Source organism: Astyanax mexicanus, chromosome 1 (genome assembly GCF_023375975.1).
Source record: "Astyanax mexicanus isolate ESR-SI-001 chromosome 1, AstMex3_surface, whole genome shotgun sequence".
Classification (NCBI taxonomy): Eukaryota; Metazoa; Chordata; class Actinopteri; order Characiformes; family Acestrorhamphidae; genus Astyanax; species Astyanax mexicanus.
The window spans coordinates 83,604,096-83,623,961 of NC_064408.1; the positions used below are offsets into that span (position 1 = coordinate 83,604,096).

Below are 19,866 nucleotides of genomic sequence, written 5' to 3' on the forward strand. Positions count from 1 at the left end.
TCAATGGTTTGGACTCACCATAAATTCAATCTTTTTTATTATTTTAAAATGTTCTTGAAGTCGAACTATGAAGAAAACACAATTATTTAGTAACCAAAAACGTGTTAATCAAACCAGAATGTTTTATAGTTTAGATTCTTTAAAGTAGCTTGCTTAGATGACAGCTTTGTACACCTTGGCTGGATTTCCTCAGCCAGTTTTATGATATAGAGTCGGCTGGAATTCTGGCTTTCAGTTAACAGCTGTGCTGATCTCGTTAAGAGTTAATTGCTTGATTTTCTTGCCTCTTAATGTGTTTGAGAACATCAGTTGTAAAGTTGTGAAGAGGTAGAGGTGGTATACAGTGAATAGCTCCATTTGAGTAATGCATATTATGGCAAGAAAGTAAGAACTCAACTCTTAAAAAAACTTAAAAAAAGTTATGATGAAACTGTCTTATGATCAAAACTGCCCCAGAAAAGGAAGAAAGGAAGTTACCTCTATTCCGCAGGATAAGTTCATCAATCAGAGTAACCAACCAGAAACCGCAAGTTAACAACAACCCAGATAGGAGACACCTAAATTCTTCAGAAAGTATTTTGGTTTAACAATTTTGAGCTAAATACATGATTCATTATGTGTGCCTTTATAGTCTGGATAACTTATTTATTAGTTTACAATGTAGGAAAAAAAACATTGAATGAGAAGGTGTGTCTAAACATTTGACTGGTACTGGTACTGTATATACTTTCCTCTTTAAAAGTATCGTATAGGCAGCATTAATATATAGTTTAATATATAGCCGGTTTTTAGCTGTTTACAAATTTGACACATTAATTGTTGTTGTCATTTAGCAATAAACAGCACTAAGATACAAAGAGCTATACATTTCAAAAGATTTCTTTTTACCCTAGGATTTGTTAGAATTTCTCTAACTAGTGAACTACTTTTTGGAATAACTAGTCACTATTAAAAATACCTAGTTTTGCAAAGCCTACCAGAAACTGAAATGTAGTAAAATACACATGCTGTCCACTAAGGACAGGTGAGAGCTACCAATTTGAAATTTCTAAAAAGTGAAAAATGGAACTAAAACAAATAATGCAACAGCTTGCTTTAGCATGTCAGCATATTTTATGAATGCACACCTCATAAAGCAATGTTTATGGCCTAACTGACCGTGACCCTTGATGTAATAAGTGACACATAAACACAGTGCAGGAATGCAGAGCACGTGTGTAATGTTTTGTAATAAAGCTCTGCCTGAGAGAAGGAGATTAGCTGTGGTTGCTTTGGCTCAGGTGAAAAACACAGACAGGTGTTGCTGTTACCTTTCCTTCCCAGCCCGCGGGGTGGGCAGGGAGAGTGGGATAGGCCCAGACAGGCGTCTGCCGGCATGGACACGGGCCGCGGCTTTCCTGAAGCACACACATACATACGGGCATAATCACTCACTTCATAACTGCACAAACATCTCAGCAATCTCATAAAGTTATCACAAACCACACTGATACTGTGCCTGCTTTCTCCACACACGCATTAAGAAGCCGTCATGAAAACATCAGCAAATTCTTTATAGTCTCAAGTGCTGGAGGCATAATGAACTGCAGACAATTACACTTGTTTTATGGTATCACATCAGATTCTGTTCACAAAGACTGAACAGAATCTGATGCTGTGGCCTTGTCTATGTTGGTGCTTCAGACATGATTCAAATATCCAATCCAGACTCCACCCACCAATGTATTACTTTGTAATATAAATACTGTTACTTAATTTTGCTTTTATTAAAGCCACTTAATCATCTTGGTGTTGTCTTGTCTTGGGGTAGAAAAGATTTGCAAATTGGTATGTTAAAGACCAGTTATCATCATTGAAAAACAACTATATGAATATATATATATGTTTCTTCATTTATCATTTTGAGTCATTTTGTTACAGTTTTAACTAGGCCTGCACGATATGGTAAAAAAACTGGCATTGCAATATTTTTGGGTTTTGTGCTTTATGTTGAAATATTAAATTAAACATTTTAAGAATTTTCACCAGATTTCACCAAAAGTCAATCATTCAGCATTTCCTGATATTAATAAAGCACTCAGTTTATCAAAGAATGGATTAAAATAAACAATACTGGGGAGATACAATTTGGGTGTAGATTTTTTTAAGTTGCCCTAGTTTCATCCAGAATGCTTCAATTCTTTCACATTTCCTAATCTGGTTTCTTTCTTGGTCTGTGTCCAGCCCTTCTTCTTGACTCTCAGTCTTGGTTATAACGGTTTGCAAAGGCTTTTGCAAAGGCAACATTTGCAAAGGCTAATTAACTGCTGTGTTATACTTTATCTTCCAACTAATAAAAAACTAAAGAGTAAACTTTAGACACCAAACACGTCTTGGCTCTTGACCTACATTTTCTGTGGAAAGGGACTGTCTGTGTAAATCTGCTGACTGGCTGAAGCATTATTCTAATAGTAAAAAGGCTTTTGTGGTCCTGACCTCTAGAGGGCGTGCGTTGGCGGAGTCTGGCCTGTGGGACTACAGGTTCTGGTGGGGGGACGACAATGACCGGCTGGTTGGCGATGTAGTCAGAGAGGTTGGAGCGCCGCCTGCCTGCCCGGTCCAGAGATGAGTTGGGTGATTCATGACGTTTTGTCCTCATCGTCACACCAGAACAGACACTGGACTTTACATCTCTGAAGGGAGAAAGGTGTGTATATATACTGCATATAATAAACAATATTTCACATATAAGCCTTGTATCACTGCTGGTGTACAGTTATGGCATTTTCATACCAGTAGTTAGTTTGCACTTGGCAAGATCAGTTAAGGAGTTTGACGCATGAAATTTGAAGCATTCCCCCAATAGTTTGGTTTACTTTCACACAGGGAAACCCGTAAGTGAACCAAAGTGCAAAAAATGGGTGGGGACAAAGTAGAGTAAATACAGGAAGAAGTTCCTGTATACTGGACTAACACTGATTTGAGATGTTGTGATTGATTATCTTGATAACACACCATGTTAAATCAGTAGACCTGCATAGCAGCTAAGTAAACCTGTGGAGTTAACCCAACTGATTGTTGGGTTGGGTTGAAGTCAGATCACATTCTTACCAGAAACAAACCTAAATGAGTCTGAATAAAACAGTGGTGTGAAATCATCCTTAGAGACTGTGGCTCAAGGATTTTTGAAGCACAGTTTTAACAATCCTTTAACCCTTAATCAGAGGTCAGTTTCTGAGCACAGAGACACTCTTGTCTGGATATATTTGGACCATGCACTCACTCTGAACCTTGCAGTGTCACTAATGTGTGGAAAAACCCAGCCTGGTACACCGCTAAATACACACACACACACACACACACACACACACTCACACTCACACACTTTGCTTTTCAGAAAGTTCACCCTGCAGAACAAGTGAAAGTGAGGGAGTAAGTAGGGGGCCACTCACCGTGGAGCGTAGGGCACAGCCGGGGGAGGGGGGATGTACAGGTCCAATATGGCTGGCTTCTCTTTTTTAACACTGTTCTCCACAGGAGGCTGGGGTACCTGGGCTGCGGGAGCATAAGGGCCGTTCTAAAACAAAACAACAACTTCTGTTTTTAAAATTTCACTCCGAAAGAGAGTAAATCATACAAATTACCTAAAATGAAAAAAAAGAAAAAAAAAACAGACTAATTACAAACATCAGGAGAGAAAATATACCTAATATATGAAGCATTATATCTCTTTTCTGCATTCATTAAATGTTACAATGTTATTTAATGAAATTTTACATTTATGTTGTTTTTTGCTGCTAGATGCAAAATGATAAATCACCAGTTTTTCTTGATATACCTAATACCTAATACTATGCTATATCTACCCAAAGTAATTTATTTTACTCCAATCTTGGATACACAGAATGCATTAATTATATAATGGCGTTATACGTTGGATCACTGATTTGTGGTCATTTTTTGTTATTCAATATTCATCTTCAATGTGCATCTTTGAAACAGTGTCTTAACTCTCCTCAGGGTGTAGTCCAGAGGCTGACCTTTAGGAGTGAAGTGTGGGCAGTGAGTGTGCCAGAAGAACAGTGGACCAAAGCTAAAGAAATCAACTGACTCTTGACATTTACAGCAGAAAGGTAATCTGGTTTAAACACACATCCTGGCATCACTGAGGTGTACGAACTCACACACACTCCCATTGTGTTTTTTTACCTTACAAGCCATGGGACGACCAATGACGTCAATGTCAGGTTTGTACAGAAAGTGTGTGTGCTGGTTTATGATCATATAAGATAATCAGAGATGAGTGAGATTGTGTGGTGAGTTTTTGTGAGTCACGATTGTGAGAAGAGTGCTATTGTTCTTTGTGCTGCACCCCCAGAAACCCACCCATTAACACACAGCCTGGGTGGCAGGGGATGTGTCCTTTCTTGTCAAACCCAAACAAAGCATGATAATGTAAAAAAAGGCATACGTCACTGCAGTGGTGTGCAGTGAGGCCCTTCTTACCCTTCAGAGAAGGGGTGACAATAAATGCATGTAAATAATTACAAAAATGTTTAATCAGGAAATATCATAGCTATTGTAAGTGTAAGAATTCATTTTATACATTAACTAAAATAAAAAAAACAGCAACTAATTTAAAGCATTAGTCTGTGTTTTTTAGTTGCTACATGACTCTTATCTGACTGACAGCAGTTTTAACCAATCAAAACTTTTTAAAATGGCTTCTGCCCCCACGTGACTGCGTGACCCTTCTCCTGATTTTGAGAAGGGTGTAGTAACGAATGTATTAGCAAAGTCGAAGGACAGTCTAACCAATCAGATTTATGATTTTCACAACGGGGGCGGGGCCATGGATGTCTAACCCCTTGTCAGTGCTGTGTTGAAGGTGTTACGCGTTGCTTAGTGTAAAACGGAGCTCATGCTGGATTAGTTCAATAGTTAGCTAACTATCATGGAATTGCGGCTGCAAATGAGATATTGTGTCATATCATACTAAAAAACCTTTTTAAAGGCTGTCCTTCAATGTGAAACTAAAGGGGTTGCAGAAGGGGTACCCACTATATTCACTGCACGTCACTGCATCACTATATAATTCAGTCAAACATACTGTAAATGGGATTAATATGTTTTTAAAAAGCTAGAAAATGAGTGCTAAAATACGAACCACATGCTGGTGCTGTATTGGCAGGGAAGGGGTGTAGGGTATCAAATTATTTTAGTATTTCCAAGTATCAAATTCAAAGTCATTATTACAAAATTTTTACATGTAAGTACAGGGTTTCCCTGCCTGAACAACAAGCGTCCCCTGCCTTAACAACAAATAAAACAAATATTAAAATAAAATATAAAGTTGCCTTTTAATGTCCTCAAATGATAAGTATTGATTACCTGCCCAGCCAGGGGCTTCCATCTGAGGTTCTTTAATGGAGCAGGGGTGAAACTGCAGGTTCCTGAAGGCCTCTTCTTCAGAGTCAGAACAACACCCTGAGGATCCTCCTTTAGCTTTGCTACCAGGTTCTTCAGCTGCCAGCCCACCTAACAAAACAATATGCAGGAAGCTTGATGTGATCTTGTGCTTTAGCAAACCTATAATGATACTATTGTTAATATTCAAGTGCTTGTAGACTAGGAGTCTAGGAAAAGATCATATCGTCCATGTAGATTAATAAGTAAGCTTATTGGTGGATGTAATTACTTTCTTTAGATTTACATTAAAGCCTTTTACTGTTCAGACTTCAAGATGGTTACAGTGACAGATAAAGTCTCCTGCAATAAGACAAAATGAAACAAACACGTCTTAGATGACTGACGACATTTCAGGTATGAGAACACCTTTGGGGTATTTGGAGTACCAAACCGGCAACCAAAATGATTTGGCGTAAAATGGCCAAAAGTTCATTTTGTGTTTGGCCAAACAAGTGAAAATGATCATTTAGAGTGAACAATGACTAATTTATTTAAAGTCACACTGTAGTGTTTTATCTAACATTAGGACCTGCTGTCTGTGTGTTGTGGGGTACGGTGTGAAACTGGCTTTACATTACATTCTAAATAGAAAACATATCTAACTTAACTATAGCTAATTACATCCAACATTCTCTCTACTCTCATCTTCCTCCTGTATTCCTCTTTTTATGATGTTTCATACAATCCTGGAGCAGTTAACTGAATGTAGCTGAAACACTGTTTGTGTTTTGTTGGTGTGACTGCTGCAATGTTTACAAAGTATTTTTAAATGTACAAATATGTGTTCAATAAATGTTTTTTAAATCGTGTAACTGTTTTACCTTAGAGAAGCAAGCTAAAAGCTAAAAAGCTAAAAAAACATTTAGGTATTTAGTTATTTAAACTATGCAAAAGCAAAATAAATTGGCAAAATGAATGAAAACCTGTGAAAAAAACATTCTGTATCTGGCATATGGCCTTATGTTACATTTTGTTTTGATTTCAACCAGAAATGTTCCGTTTAATGCATTCCCAATACGTAGCTCAAATTTTCATTTAATCTACAGTTTAAAATATAATCAAGAAGAATATGGATTTTCACAAGCCATCAAATCAAGCTAAACTGTTTGAATTGTTGCACCAGGAGTAAAGGCATAAAGTTATCCATAAGCATTGTGTAAGACTGGTGGAGGAGAGCATGCCAATATTCAAGAAAACTGTGATTAAACTGTGATTTCTGAACTCTTAAAGCTTTATGAATATGAACTTGTTTTCTTTGCATTATTTGAGGTCTGAAAGCTCTGCATCTTTTTTGTTATTTCAGCCATTTTTCATTTTCTGCAAATAAATGCTCTAAATGACAATATTTTTATTTAGAATTTGGGAAAAATTTAGTTTATTATTAAAATAATACAACAATGTTCATTTTACTCAAATATATACATATAAATAGCAAAATCAGAGAAACCGATTCAGAAACTGAAGTGGTCTCTTAATTTTTTCCAGAGCTGTATGTATGGATATTTGCTCAAGTTTAACAATTCATAGATATCTTATATATATATATATATATATATATATATATATATATATATATATATATATATATATATATATATATGTTGAAAATATCAGCATCAAAGACCTTTTCTGGCATTCAGCACTCACCACTGTCTGTCTGTTGACCTGCACCACCTCGTCTCCTGCGTGGATCCGCTGAGTCCTGTCTGCAGGTGACTGTACAGAGCAGAATAAGAGAGAGAGACTGAGAGTCTGAGAGAGTGAGGCCAGAGGCTTTATACTTCGCCCCTAAGGGGCATGTGACCAGACAACAGGTGGGCAGCAGCAATGGATATGTGAGTTCAGGATAAATGTATTGTACTCACGTGTTCTGTGGTTCCTGTGATAACATGTAATCCATCATAGGTGGATTTAATGTACATTCCCTGTGGAAAACAAACCGAAAGACAAACCATTATATGTGGAATTACAGCTGGGTCTCCCAAGCTTAAATATCTATATTGTGTAAAATGCCACTCACTAGGCCCTCTCCTGGCTTGATGTTGGTGATGTGAACCTCCTCTAGACAGGCTGTGCGGTTCTTTAAGGGATCAGATGTCATCCTCATGGTTGCATCACAGATTCCAGTCAAAACTCGAGCCTGAGAGAAACAGTAAAGTTCACAGTGAGAACATTTCACTAACGTGTTTTCTTGGGTTAAAAATACAGTACCTTAACACAGTAACACTGAGATGAATAACTGATATCAGCACAGTGATTTATCAGTCTACTCATGCTTTAGTAGAGCTCAGTAACACTAAGATAAATAACTGATCTACACGCTGATTTATCAGTCTACTCATGCTTTAGTAGAGTTCAGTATCACTGAGATAAATAACTGATCTGCACGCTGATTTATCAGTCTACTCATGCTTTAGTAGAGTTCAGTAACACTAAGATAAATAACTGATCCACACAGTTATATATCAATCTACTTATTCTTTAGAAGTACATATGGTCAGCGGGAGTCTGATATACGGAAAAATCCACAAAAGCAAATAATGTTAAAATAACATACTGCAAAGTTTATTAGCCAAGATGCATCTTCAGTTTTGAAAGGTTATCTAATAAGATATGGAAATAACTGAAATGATCCCTATTTGTATATTGGATTAGACAGGCAGTTAGCTCACTATAATTTGTTATATAAACTTCCATTGCTTGCTGCAGTGCAGATCACAAACACGTCTTGGTTAAGCAACCACATTAGGGATGAAGGAAAAGCATTGCATACAGTCTTTCTCATTATAATCTGCCAATAAAAGTGAAATGTGGAAGAAAACAGCTTTCCTAAAATAAGCCTGAATGGAGGTTTGCGTCCGCTGGGCCTCCACAGGCGGAGTTATCTAACCACAGGATGTTCAGGCACTGCCCCGAGAAAAACATCCGACATCCTATAGCACTGATTGCACAATAGGGATGCACATTTTTGCACAGCTTTTCAAGAACAGAAGGCAAATCTGGGCTTTTAATTTGGATAGAAGAGCGTGTTTGTGTTATGAATGCAGTCTGGGAGACTTTCTATGACAGAGGAGGGATGTTCTACTCACCACTTCCAATATCTTCTCCTCCATTTCATACACAGTGCAGTCCTGTAATTAAAGAGAGAATCCTCTTTGAGATGCCACAGCGCTGCGTATTTCCCACAAGTGAACAGCGAATGGTAAACACATAAACAAAAATGTCAAAACACTCATAAACCAAATACCAAGAATGAATGCTTAAGGAATGTGAGACCAGAGGAGGAGACCCGACACACAAAATCTGTCCTACGGTTTATAGAATAGTAAAAAACCTTACACCTATTTTCTTATACCAATGTACAGAGCTAATACACATTCAGTGCCTGACGTTTTTCAGATTTGCTGTAGATAAACTAATAAACACTTTTACTTTCATTTTGTAGACTAATATTTAGCTGTTTCTGATGCCATTACCTTTGCTGAATGAGATCTTTTGGTTGTTTTCACACGTAAAAGTCTGGAGTAGAGTCTGCACCAAGGTTTGTGTCATTGTTACACTGTGAACATTTGGTCAATAGGTTTTGATTCTCACTGCAGTTTAGTGATTGGACTAAAGAACTTTACTACATCCAGTGTCCATCAGCTACCTTGGTGGATTCTCTCAGTACTTCATGTTATCTGGTTTGTAGGATGTTAGTTATGAGTTTGGCGAATTGTTTTCTAGGTTGCAAATTCTGTCTCTCTGTCAGAATCTGAGTCTTCTTCACACACATGCACCAGCAGAATGAGTGTAAAATACTATCATTAGATTCCTCCTATTTAGTAAATATAATGAATCTACTGTTACAGTTAATAAATTAAATCCCAGTCTCTGCTGCAGGATGTGCCTGAAAGCCAGGGGGACTCGGATTTTAGCATAACACCACTTTTTTCCTCTGGTTTCTTTAAAGACTGACTCAACTTCCTGTAATTGGTCTGAAAGTCTAAACCATATAGAAAATTGTTTTCAAACTGCAGACAAACTGGACCATGGTTCCACCTATTTTGGTTCGGACCGAACAGAAAAGACTGCAAATATCAACCAGTTCATTTTAAAATAATAATATAGATTTAACACTGGCAAATGTGCTGTGTAGTTTCTGACTTTACTGTGTAGTTATGTCTCTTTGTTTATTTTGCAATGGTCAGTCATTATCATAATATCATTCTCTTTCAAATTGCAATGCATAGGTATTCTACTAATATTATTATTATTATTATTATTATTATTATTATTATGATTATAAAATACTTCAGTATTTTAACCATTAGAATGAATAAGCATGACTTGCAGTAAATGTGGTGTTTAAAGAAAAAGGGCAAAACAACTTGACATGATCTGCAAGCACGTTTATTTTTTGGCTAAAATCAATCTAGTTTTTGCAAGACAACATTCTTTTAAAACATACTAAAAATCATCTGGATTAGCTATTATGACAGCTAGCTAGTATACTTAAAATATGCACATAATGAAACAACTAGCAGGAACAAGAGCTAATTTCAAAGGCTAAAAGACATTTTTCTTAAACGTAACAAAACTTCTGCTGGATTAGCAAAATTCCAAATATGTAGATATCCCAAACAAACAATTTAAAACTCTTTGCTACCTTTTAAAAAAAAACAGATCTAAAATTTCATTTAAATAATGGCATTTTAATAATTAAAGGCTTATTATTTGATTTCTTTATTTGAATTATTTATTAGAGATTGTACAGACCAATATCTGCTTCTAATAACAAGACTAGGTCACAATCCTCTAGTGGAAAACAAAATGAGCTAATTTCAGGCATCAGACATGGCTTGGCTGATAAAAAAACATGTAATTTGGATTCTAACCAACCATCCCCAAACACCTACAAGCGTAACGGATGACTGTAGCCTCGTTCTCAGGGCCTCAGGGTAGCCACTAATGAAGGATGGGTAAGCATAACTATAAAGCACATTTCTGAGGCCTCAACCCTCACATTGCCAGAATACCAGGGAAAAGCCTTTACTCAGTAAAACCATATGTGCTCCATTACAGGATCTTCTCACTTTCCTCTCACTGTTAAAGGTCCTCACCTCCTTCAATACAGATAGCATAAACAGATCCACAATGGGCTAATGGTTAACCTAGCCTATGCAGAGTTGCCATATTATTAAATTCCATTACTTATACATGTAACTTTGTTTTCATGCAGTTAAAAATACATTTTAATGTGTGTCATGTTTTTAAACAAATGATAGTAGGGCCTCATGGGGAAAGGTTTAATTAGGTCCTGGTTAGAGGATGTTTACCACAAATATAATATGAAATAATAAATAACGTCAAACTAATTTAGGTTTGTGTAATCATGTGGCAAATAAGGGAATATTAGTATACACCCAGATATCACAGGTGTCATGACCCAGCTCTAGAAATGTTGTACAAACTAGTGTTGTAGTATTTAATCGGTCTTGTCTAGGTTCCAGGGTGAGCAGCTAATTGTTATAACATTAGCAGTTGAATGTATTTCTTTATTTAGTTTTTAAATGTAGCTAATCATTTATAGCATTTATTATTTATGTATGTATTTTTGATGATTTTTGTCATTTTATTTGAATAACTTAATGGACATATTTTGACCAAAGCATTATATAATAATTAACAATAATTTTAGGCTATACACTATGTAATGTTCTTTTTTAATATATATACAATGAAATGATAAATGTATTGATCATATTTTATGATTGATATTGAATGTCCAACATCTATGCATATAGCTCTGGAAAAAAATAAGAGAGCACTTCAGTTTCTGAATCAGTTTCTCTGATTGTGCTATTTATAGGAATATGTTTGAGTAAAATAAACATTGTTGTTTTATTCTATAAACTACAGACAACATTTCTCCCAAATTATAAATAAATATATTCTGATTTAGAACCTTTATTTGCAGAACATTATAACCCTGGTTTTTAATCACAGTCTTACACACTGCTTTTGGATAACCTTATGCCACTCCTTTTGCAAAAATTCAAGCAGTTCAGCTTGGTTTGATGGCTTGTGATCATCCATCTTCCTCTTGATTATATTCCAGAGGTTTTCAATTTGGTAAAATAAAAAAACTCATAATTTTAAGTGGTCTCTTATTTTTCCAGAGCTGTGTATTAATTTTCATCTTTTAGTTTTTTATGATTTTTACAAGAAAAATCTCTCTGCAGGATGTCGAACAAGTGTAGGCCTCATACCTTTTGTACAGTGGTGGTGAGCTCCAAGCACAGCTGGATGATCCTGTTCTTGGTGGAGGTGAAGTCACTGATGCCCGTCAGAGGAGTCCTGACAGAAGAAGACAGAGAGTGAGAGATGTGGTTAAGTCTGACTGCTCTCTCTACACCACACAGAGACATTCCTGTCTGAGCTTCTGCTTTTGGAATGTCATCTCAAGTCCCAGCAAGTAGTATAGCGTATAGACGCTATGACAGATAAAGTTGTGTGTTAGATGAACATCTGCATTACTTAATTTTTAAATACTGTTTTGTAAAGGTGTGTGTGCTTTGACTGCACAGAAAAAATAACACAGAAAAGTCTTAAACAGGTGATGTTAAAAAAGACTGAGATCAGAGGGAACTTTGTATATCCACCAAAACAAACTTAATAAAAGACTAAAACCATGTGACTTGCAATGTTTATCAATTTATAAATCATCACCATCCACTTCGTTACAAACTCCTACTTTGTACTTCCACTAACTGGCCACTTTATTAGAAACATCTACCTTGCACTTTCATCCACTAGACCCTTTTATTAGAAACATCTACTGTATACTTCCACTCACTGGCCACTTTTTTAGAAACACCTACTTTGTATTTCCACTCACTGGCCACTTTATTAGAAACACCTATTGTTTACTTCCACTCACTGGCCACTTTATTAGAAATACCTATTGTTTATTTCCACTCACTGGCCATTTTATAAGAAACACCTATTGTTTACTTCCACTCACTGGCCTCTTTATTAGAAACACCTATTGTGTGCTTCCACTCACTGGCCACTTTATTAGAAACAACAACCTTATTCTTCCACTCACTGGACACTTTAAACACTGGACACTAATAACCCCCCTACCCTGTCTTCCCACTTATTTGTCACTTTATTAAAAACCCCTATTTTGTTTTTTCTCTCACTGGACACTTATTGAAAAACCCTGCCATACACTTCCAATCACTGGCCACTATGTCAGAAACCCCTACTTTGTACTTCCATTTACTGACCATTTTACTAGAAACCTCTACCGTGTACTTTCATTCACCTTCCACTATTAGAAACCCTACCTTGTACTTTTAGTTACTGGTAATTTTTGTCAGAATCCTATACTTATGTTTTGCACTCATCAGTGTCACTTCTGTGGTAAGTGTGGGTTTCCCATCCAAAAATAACTAGCCAAAAGTAGCTCTGTGGTCAAAAACAGACCACTGACGAAAGGCTACAACACAAACTGGGCATCAAGAAATGGGGTACATGAAGTGTCAGGGTGTGTATTTAAAACCATCCTTTATTTGTTTTTCAGCATGTGTATGTGTTTATGTGCTTTTTGTACCTGTCCAGCCAGGCCAGCATGCTCTTGGCTGTCCCTATGAGCTCCACCACTGCAGTTAGGAACTCATTAGGTGGTTTGCTGGAAGTGCTGCTCTCATATGAGGGATTTTTCCTCCTCTCTGAAGCGCAGTTGTGCAGGTTATAGGACGCTGCCCTCATCCGGCCAACCAAAGTCTTCAGGTTATCAGTCTCCACCCCATAGTTCTGCAAAAAAAAAACTCTTATCAGTCATTATAACAAAAATAAACACATTAATGATTAAACAACCTAATCTTTCCACCATCAGCACCTTCACACACATACCGGACTTATCTAATATAAACCCATTCATTAATGAAGTACCTTTCAGTATATATTCCACTCCAGCGCGCATTAGCCGATTAAAGCAAACACTCTCTCTGGGCAGTAACAGTGTGTGACAGCAGATTGAGCCATGGGTCATTCTCATGACCCTGCGGCTAAAAGCCTCGCCGCATTCCAGCGGAACAGCCAGCGGTCAGGCAGACGCGTGTCTATCACCTGACTTCAAAAGAATTCCAGAGCCCCGCCTCCTCCGGCCTGATCAAACACTGCATGATAGACAGCATGAGAAAGCCAGTGCTGACCAGCCAGGGGCAAGACTTTGGCCTTGGAGTCTGGAGACTAGCTATTAGTGGGGTGAGTACAAAAGGAAATGCAGGACCTCAAGATTTCAGGACTTTTTAACTGCTGACAATAAATCAAGTAATAATCTGACAATAGAGTTGTATTTTCAGGTATTTATTTTGTGTTGTTTCTGTAGAATTAATTTTGTCGCATTTTCATCATGGAAAATCAGAATGGCCTTCCTCACCTTTGAGCTGCTTGGGGGGTATACTAATAATACTATCATTATCTTAGTATTTCTATTGCAATAACTATCATGTAATATCATTCCCATTTGGTGTTTGAAGATCATGGTCATGATGTGGTTTCATGTATGTGTTGTCATTTCATGATCATCAATTAAGTCTAATCTTGTAGAGCAGAAAGGACATACCTGTGTTGGACACACAGAGGAAATATAGCCTACATTCTTAACCTACATGTGCAATGAACACACACATTTACAAATGCTTAGCAGGCACCAGTAAAGCAGTGAGAACTAGAGACCTTAGTCAAAGGTCCAACAGTGGCATCTTACCAAACCTAAATAATGAACCTGCAACCCTGTCATAAATGACCTGAATCTCTAACCACTGAACCACCATAGCCCCTACTCCTGTATTATATCATAATGCTTATAATGGTATAAATATACATAACCATATCATAATGGTTTTCTACAAATATGTATATTTAATATATAAATCTGGGACTGAAGATATGTATTAGGCATACACAATATCATCAAGAATTATCTTAATGCTTTTTTTATTATTGTTGTACCAGCATTAACAGATGAAATATACAGAATGTGTCCTTACGTTCACCTTTATTGGAAACTATACTGCCTTTGCTTTTCTAACAAAAAAATTACATACAAAGATACTGATGCAATATGTACATACTATTCTCCAACCTCTGATTAGAAACCCTCACCTTATGATCACAATCTTTGACCACTTTTGATACAAATCTACTTTTAATGTCCACTGCAGGCGCTAAAACAATTATAAAGGGATGTCTAAACCTGACATTTGTTCTATTAACATCAGGTTTGTTTAGATTTAGGCACTTTTTAAACTACAGTCAGATTCATTTGATATCATTTGTTGGGCTACCCTTGTGCTCGGTTTCTATTTTGAGTGTTGCTAGGGTCTGACTCAGGTACAAAAGGTATATATGGGCTATATCAGTTTCAGATCTAACTTCAGTCTGTTGGTATCTCCACTCTGTTAGATCTCTGCTGGCCCATTAATCATAGCTCAGTTTGTAACCACAGGACAGAGTTAACCCAATATAATGGGTGATTTGGGTGATGGACTATCATCAGCACTGCAGTGACACTGACATGATGGTGGCAATAACCCTGAGAACAAAGCATTTATTATCAGTGCCTCCTCTTCAGTGAACTTCATGGCAGAGGTGTGAATCCAACCCAAGGTGTGAGGATGGGTCTGACTACACTCTCTCACAGCCTGACTGAGAGCAAACTTTCTGCTGTCACACACACACACACAGCCATGTTTCAGCCATAGGCAGTTCCCCAGAAACACAGTGAATACTAATAAGTAGGAAGAAACATAACTAGGGTTTATAAGTTAATGTATATTAATAAGCACTGCATTGGAAAGCTTAAAGTAATTTCTTTACACCTACTTGTAGTCAATCAATCAAGACATTGCTTATGTCCGGAGTTTGCTTATGCTAATGTAGCTTCACACTGTATGACTGTATGGTAACAACAGAAATGGAAAATGCTTGATTAACAGTACTTTTTTACTGGATTTTCACTGTATATTTTTTACTCCTTATATTTTCTTGCATTACAAATTTATGTCAGTGTAAAATGACTGCAGCTATACTAATTTGTCTTTTTGGAAGGTTTGGTGCCACCCATTGACATGGCTCTATTAAAAGAGGTTGAAACAAAGAATAACATCTTTGTCGTGACCACTCTGGACTCTGGAATCCCCTGCCCCCTTAAAAAAGTGCCAATCAACACAAACACAATTGTGTCATATATAATAGCATGTCATAGTGCCAAAAACCACAGAAGCAAGTGAATAAGAAGATTAAAATTTCTGACATATACTAAAGCAAGACTGCGATGATTTAAGCATTTATTAATGTCATAATTACTACGCTAATTGGTAAAAATCATGTAGAAAAAATCAAGAAACGTTAGCCTCATTGTAAAGAAAAATTAAGAATATATATATATATATAGACAGCAGCAGACAGAGAAAGAAATCCTGACCACCAGTCTAATTCTTACATGAACAACACTGAGTACCGGGTAGAACAAATCATCTGACTCTAACGGACGGAAACTGCAGAAACAATGGCGTGACACTTTTTCCTGCCTTTGCACACTGTGTATATACGTGTGTGTGTGTGTTAGCAGGGCGGGGGGTTTTCTGACAGGTGGGTGGGTCACATCTGTTTCCTGCTCTCCAGGAGATATCTTTCAGAACATTCCTGCTGCAGCCTCATTCCCTTCACCAGCTCCACACTGAACATGTAATGTCTATTCCAGATAGATATTACTGCACCCTGCTCATTTCCTCTGCACCACTGCTGTGTGCCTTCAGTCTTAAACCAACATAAAGAGGCCTGAGGGGAATGTAAGAAAAGTTTATGGGGGAAATATATAAAATACATCACAGCCATGTAATAGACCATTCAATCTGAACTGAGTACAGCCTGAATGTTTCCATACGAACAGGCAAAACACAGCTTTTTGAAAACCCTGACATCATGTGAGCGGTTGTTGTAGACTAATGCTTCAGTTTACTCTTCTATTACACCGTCATGTGACTTTGTGTGACCAAAATATCACATCTTTTACTGATGAAATTTAAAGATTACAGGGTCACCATTACAGTACTGTATCTTAGTGTTTCTATTAATAACACAGCCCCACAGTTTAGGTAACATGTGCTGCTATTCAGTACTGAAATATAAATCACAATATAATGAGACATTATGGACTGATTTAGTTTGGTGGCAGGCTTTTTATAATTACCTTATTATGACTGACTGACCAAGGTGATCGTTAGGCCACTAGTTACTTGAAGTGAAGTGAGATCACTTTGTGTGTATGTATATAAACTCTGAACTGAAATCTGTTGTTGTTTTTTACCTATGTGGTAAAAATGCTCTGATTTGGTTTTCTATAGCATGCACACATAAACATTAGTCTTCTCTTATCTCTCTTATTTTAAATATGACTTTTTTTTTAAACAAATTTTGAGTATGTCGAGTAAAGTACAAATAAAAGTCTGAACGTTGGGTATACTAAAAAAATCCAAAAGGATTACAAACACTGTTATTCCACAATTCAATGCAAAATGGAAAGGATTTTTCCAGAAGATAAAGATAAAGAAAAAAATGAATCTAAGCACCTAATGAACTAATCAGGTGTGCAGACTGGTAACCACATGAGCAAACATGACTTTTTACTTGACTGTTAAATGTAGGACAAATTCATAAACTACAGTAGAAGCATTTATATGAATAATAGATTCAAACAGCTTTTCACAAGAGTCGTGTATCCTGATATCACCCGTGATTGGTTAATACAGTGCAGTCTCACAGTATAAGGCTTTGTGCTCTTGTCTATCAGCGCTGAGTTCATTCAGTTCAGTTTTACAATAGAGAGCGAACACTGATAACTCCAGTTAACTGGCTAATGTTCTTCTACAGTCAGCTGATACTGTATGCTTTATGAATAGCATAGAGTATTAGCACAAAGCAGCAGCAAACACCAGTTTGCACACACAGAAATGCACACAACTACACAGCTTTCAGTGCCAATCTCCACATTATGCACACTACACGTGATCCATTTACAGCTGGAGGAGGAGGAGGTCCAAGGCAAAGGCAGGAAAACAGAGAGTGGGAGAGATGCAGCTGACTGGACTCTATGGGAAATCCCTTCTTTCCTTTTCTCTTGCAGCCTCCTCCTATCCTATAGACTATACATCATATACATAATATACACTATTAACTATAAAACTGCTTTAAATGGTCCCACTATAATTTCTTTTTATTTAAGTGTGCTATTTGGTTACTGTAGGTTTGCAAAAATAACTTCATAAGAACTATATATCATTATTAAGTCCCTTCTACTCTTTGTTAGGGAACTACAGGGGAACCAAGCTTCCTGTGCCCCGCTTGGTCGTCCAATGACCACATAGGAAAGATTATTTGAGATTAGTTTCAACTCCTGAGTTGTCTCTCTGTGTGTGTGAGAAGCAAACTTTAGGCACCAGACTAAATTTTAGTTAAGAGGAATCAGTAGATTTGATTTTTATTCTGTTTAACCTCTAACTTGATGCAGGGTAGACATTTTAAGCATTTTAAGGCATTTTTCTCTTTTCTCAATTAATTACATTTAAATAGTAAATGTTTTCTTTAAAATGTAGCACACAGGAAGTGATGTACAAATTGTAGTTTTTCTGAAAAGTAATATACTGTCTTCTAAAGAGGTTTCATATACTAAAAAGTGATATGTTATACTTAGTACACAGTGTTACTTAGAGAAACCACTTGAGAAATGACCTTTAAGACTGCAGCTAAAAAATCTGCTTAATATTTTGTAACATATCCATATCAGGAAATCTAACATTTTGATAGAAATTCTCTGTGTCTGAAAGGATTAACTGTGGAACACAGAGTTGTCTAAAACAAAAATATCAAGTATATCAAGGATAAACTACCCAGCTAATAATTTTTGGTTAGTAAAATGAACGTTACTGTTAATTTTCTTACAATGTTAAATATGACACGTTTTCTGGATGTTTATAGAACGTTTTGATTTAACGTATCTAAACATTCTGCTAACATCACTGCAACATTGTTATGGAAATTTTACTTTTAACATTTCCATAATGTTAGTATTTGTCTAGTTGGAAACGTTTTGTGAGTAACGTGATGCAAATAATTTTTATGTCACATAAAAAGTTTACAGTACAGACTAACCTTCCTGGAACCTTTTCAGAGCGTTGTTAAACATTCTCAAAACGTTTTCTGCAGGCTGGGTAAAGGCTGATCATTTTCAGCTTTGGTATGAGGGTTCATTACCTACAGTGAGGTGTCTGATGATGTGGAGAGAAGTGTGTAACTTAACATTTTAAAATAAATCTTTCTAAACTAAACTTTAAATATATGCAATGAACTTGCTGTAAAATAAAACAGTTACTTCTTTAACCACCTGATGAACAGATTTATCACCTTCTATTCTGCATTCTAACTCAAGTTCCAGTACTGACCAGAGCACAGAGCAGGTCTACAGCCTCCAAGATGAGCTCCTGGTGTCCGATGCGACTCATGGCCAGATCCTCCAGGTCCTGGTGGGAGATCTTTAGCAGCTGCTCTCCGCTGATCTTCTCCTTCACGAAGTTCGGAATGTACTGTTGGAGACTGTCGTCCAGGCCTGAGAGACAGAGAGAAAGAGAAATCACACAGAGGCTCTTTCAGCGAGAGTGTTGAAGGACTCGCCTTATTTGACACTGTTCGAGTGTTAGAACAAACACTGGAGCACTGAGTCAATACAGGATCTTTACACAGCTCTGACGAGTATCTCACAAAGCAATAAATCCCAGCCAATACCCCAGTAGATGTGTTCAATTCTATCAGCAGTTCACCTGATCACTAAACACTATCAAACCAGGTGTTTGTTAAGAACAGTATAAAGAATAATACCAGGGGACTCCCTGGAAGGTGACCAAGATGTTTTAATGAAGAAAGCATTATAAATCCACTACTTTTAACATATTTGTTATTTGAAGTTATTTTAAAATGTGTGTTTTACTCAGTAAATTCACACTTACTGCCCTGATAAGGAGCTTTAAAAAATCGTAATGTTTTTTTTTTTACAAGGGGTACATGTGAAAAATGAATGAAAATATCACTACACCCCAGGCCGAACTCCACAGAGTACAACAAAAACAAAGGCAAAAGGGAAATAAAATGATCAATCAAAATGTAACTTATGATAAATATTCAAACAAATTAATAAACCATACACTAATTATGATTAGAAGTTTACATATGCCCAGATCTTCCAAAATATTGTGATGAAAGTTAAATAACATAAGGTGCTTTTAAATGACCATTTCTATAGTAACCTAAAACCTTTGCAATGTATTGTTTACTTGCTGATCTAACATTAAATACAAAACTTATAATTAT

The 19,866-nt window shown here is 36.7% G+C and overlaps 1 protein-coding gene across 1 annotated transcript in view; it reads right to left on the minus strand.

Annotated features, from left to right (window-relative positions):
- The window catches only part of LOC103034830 (connector enhancer of kinase suppressor of ras 3), a 67,787-nt gene that overhangs the window by 24,743 nt on the left and 23,178 nt on the right, over window positions 1-19,866 (minus strand). The window contains exons 2-12 of the mRNA XM_049475197.1: window positions 18,945-19,108; window positions 13,049-13,251; window positions 11,700-11,787; window positions 8,538-8,579; window positions 7,469-7,588; window positions 7,314-7,373; window positions 7,096-7,164; window positions 5,371-5,517; window positions 3,432-3,556; window positions 2,476-2,672; window positions 1,311-1,397 (exon numbers count right to left, since the gene is read on the minus strand). Coding sequence (XP_049331154.1) covers window positions 1,311-1,397; window positions 2,476-2,672; window positions 3,432-3,556; window positions 5,371-5,517; window positions 7,096-7,164; window positions 7,314-7,373; window positions 7,469-7,588; window positions 8,538-8,579; window positions 11,700-11,787; window positions 13,049-13,251; window positions 18,945-19,108 — 1,302 coding nt within the window. The remainder of the gene's footprint in view (window positions 1-1,310; window positions 1,398-2,475; window positions 2,673-3,431; window positions 3,557-5,370; window positions 5,518-7,095; window positions 7,165-7,313; window positions 7,374-7,468; window positions 7,589-8,537; window positions 8,580-11,699; window positions 11,788-13,048; window positions 13,252-18,944; window positions 19,109-19,866) is intronic.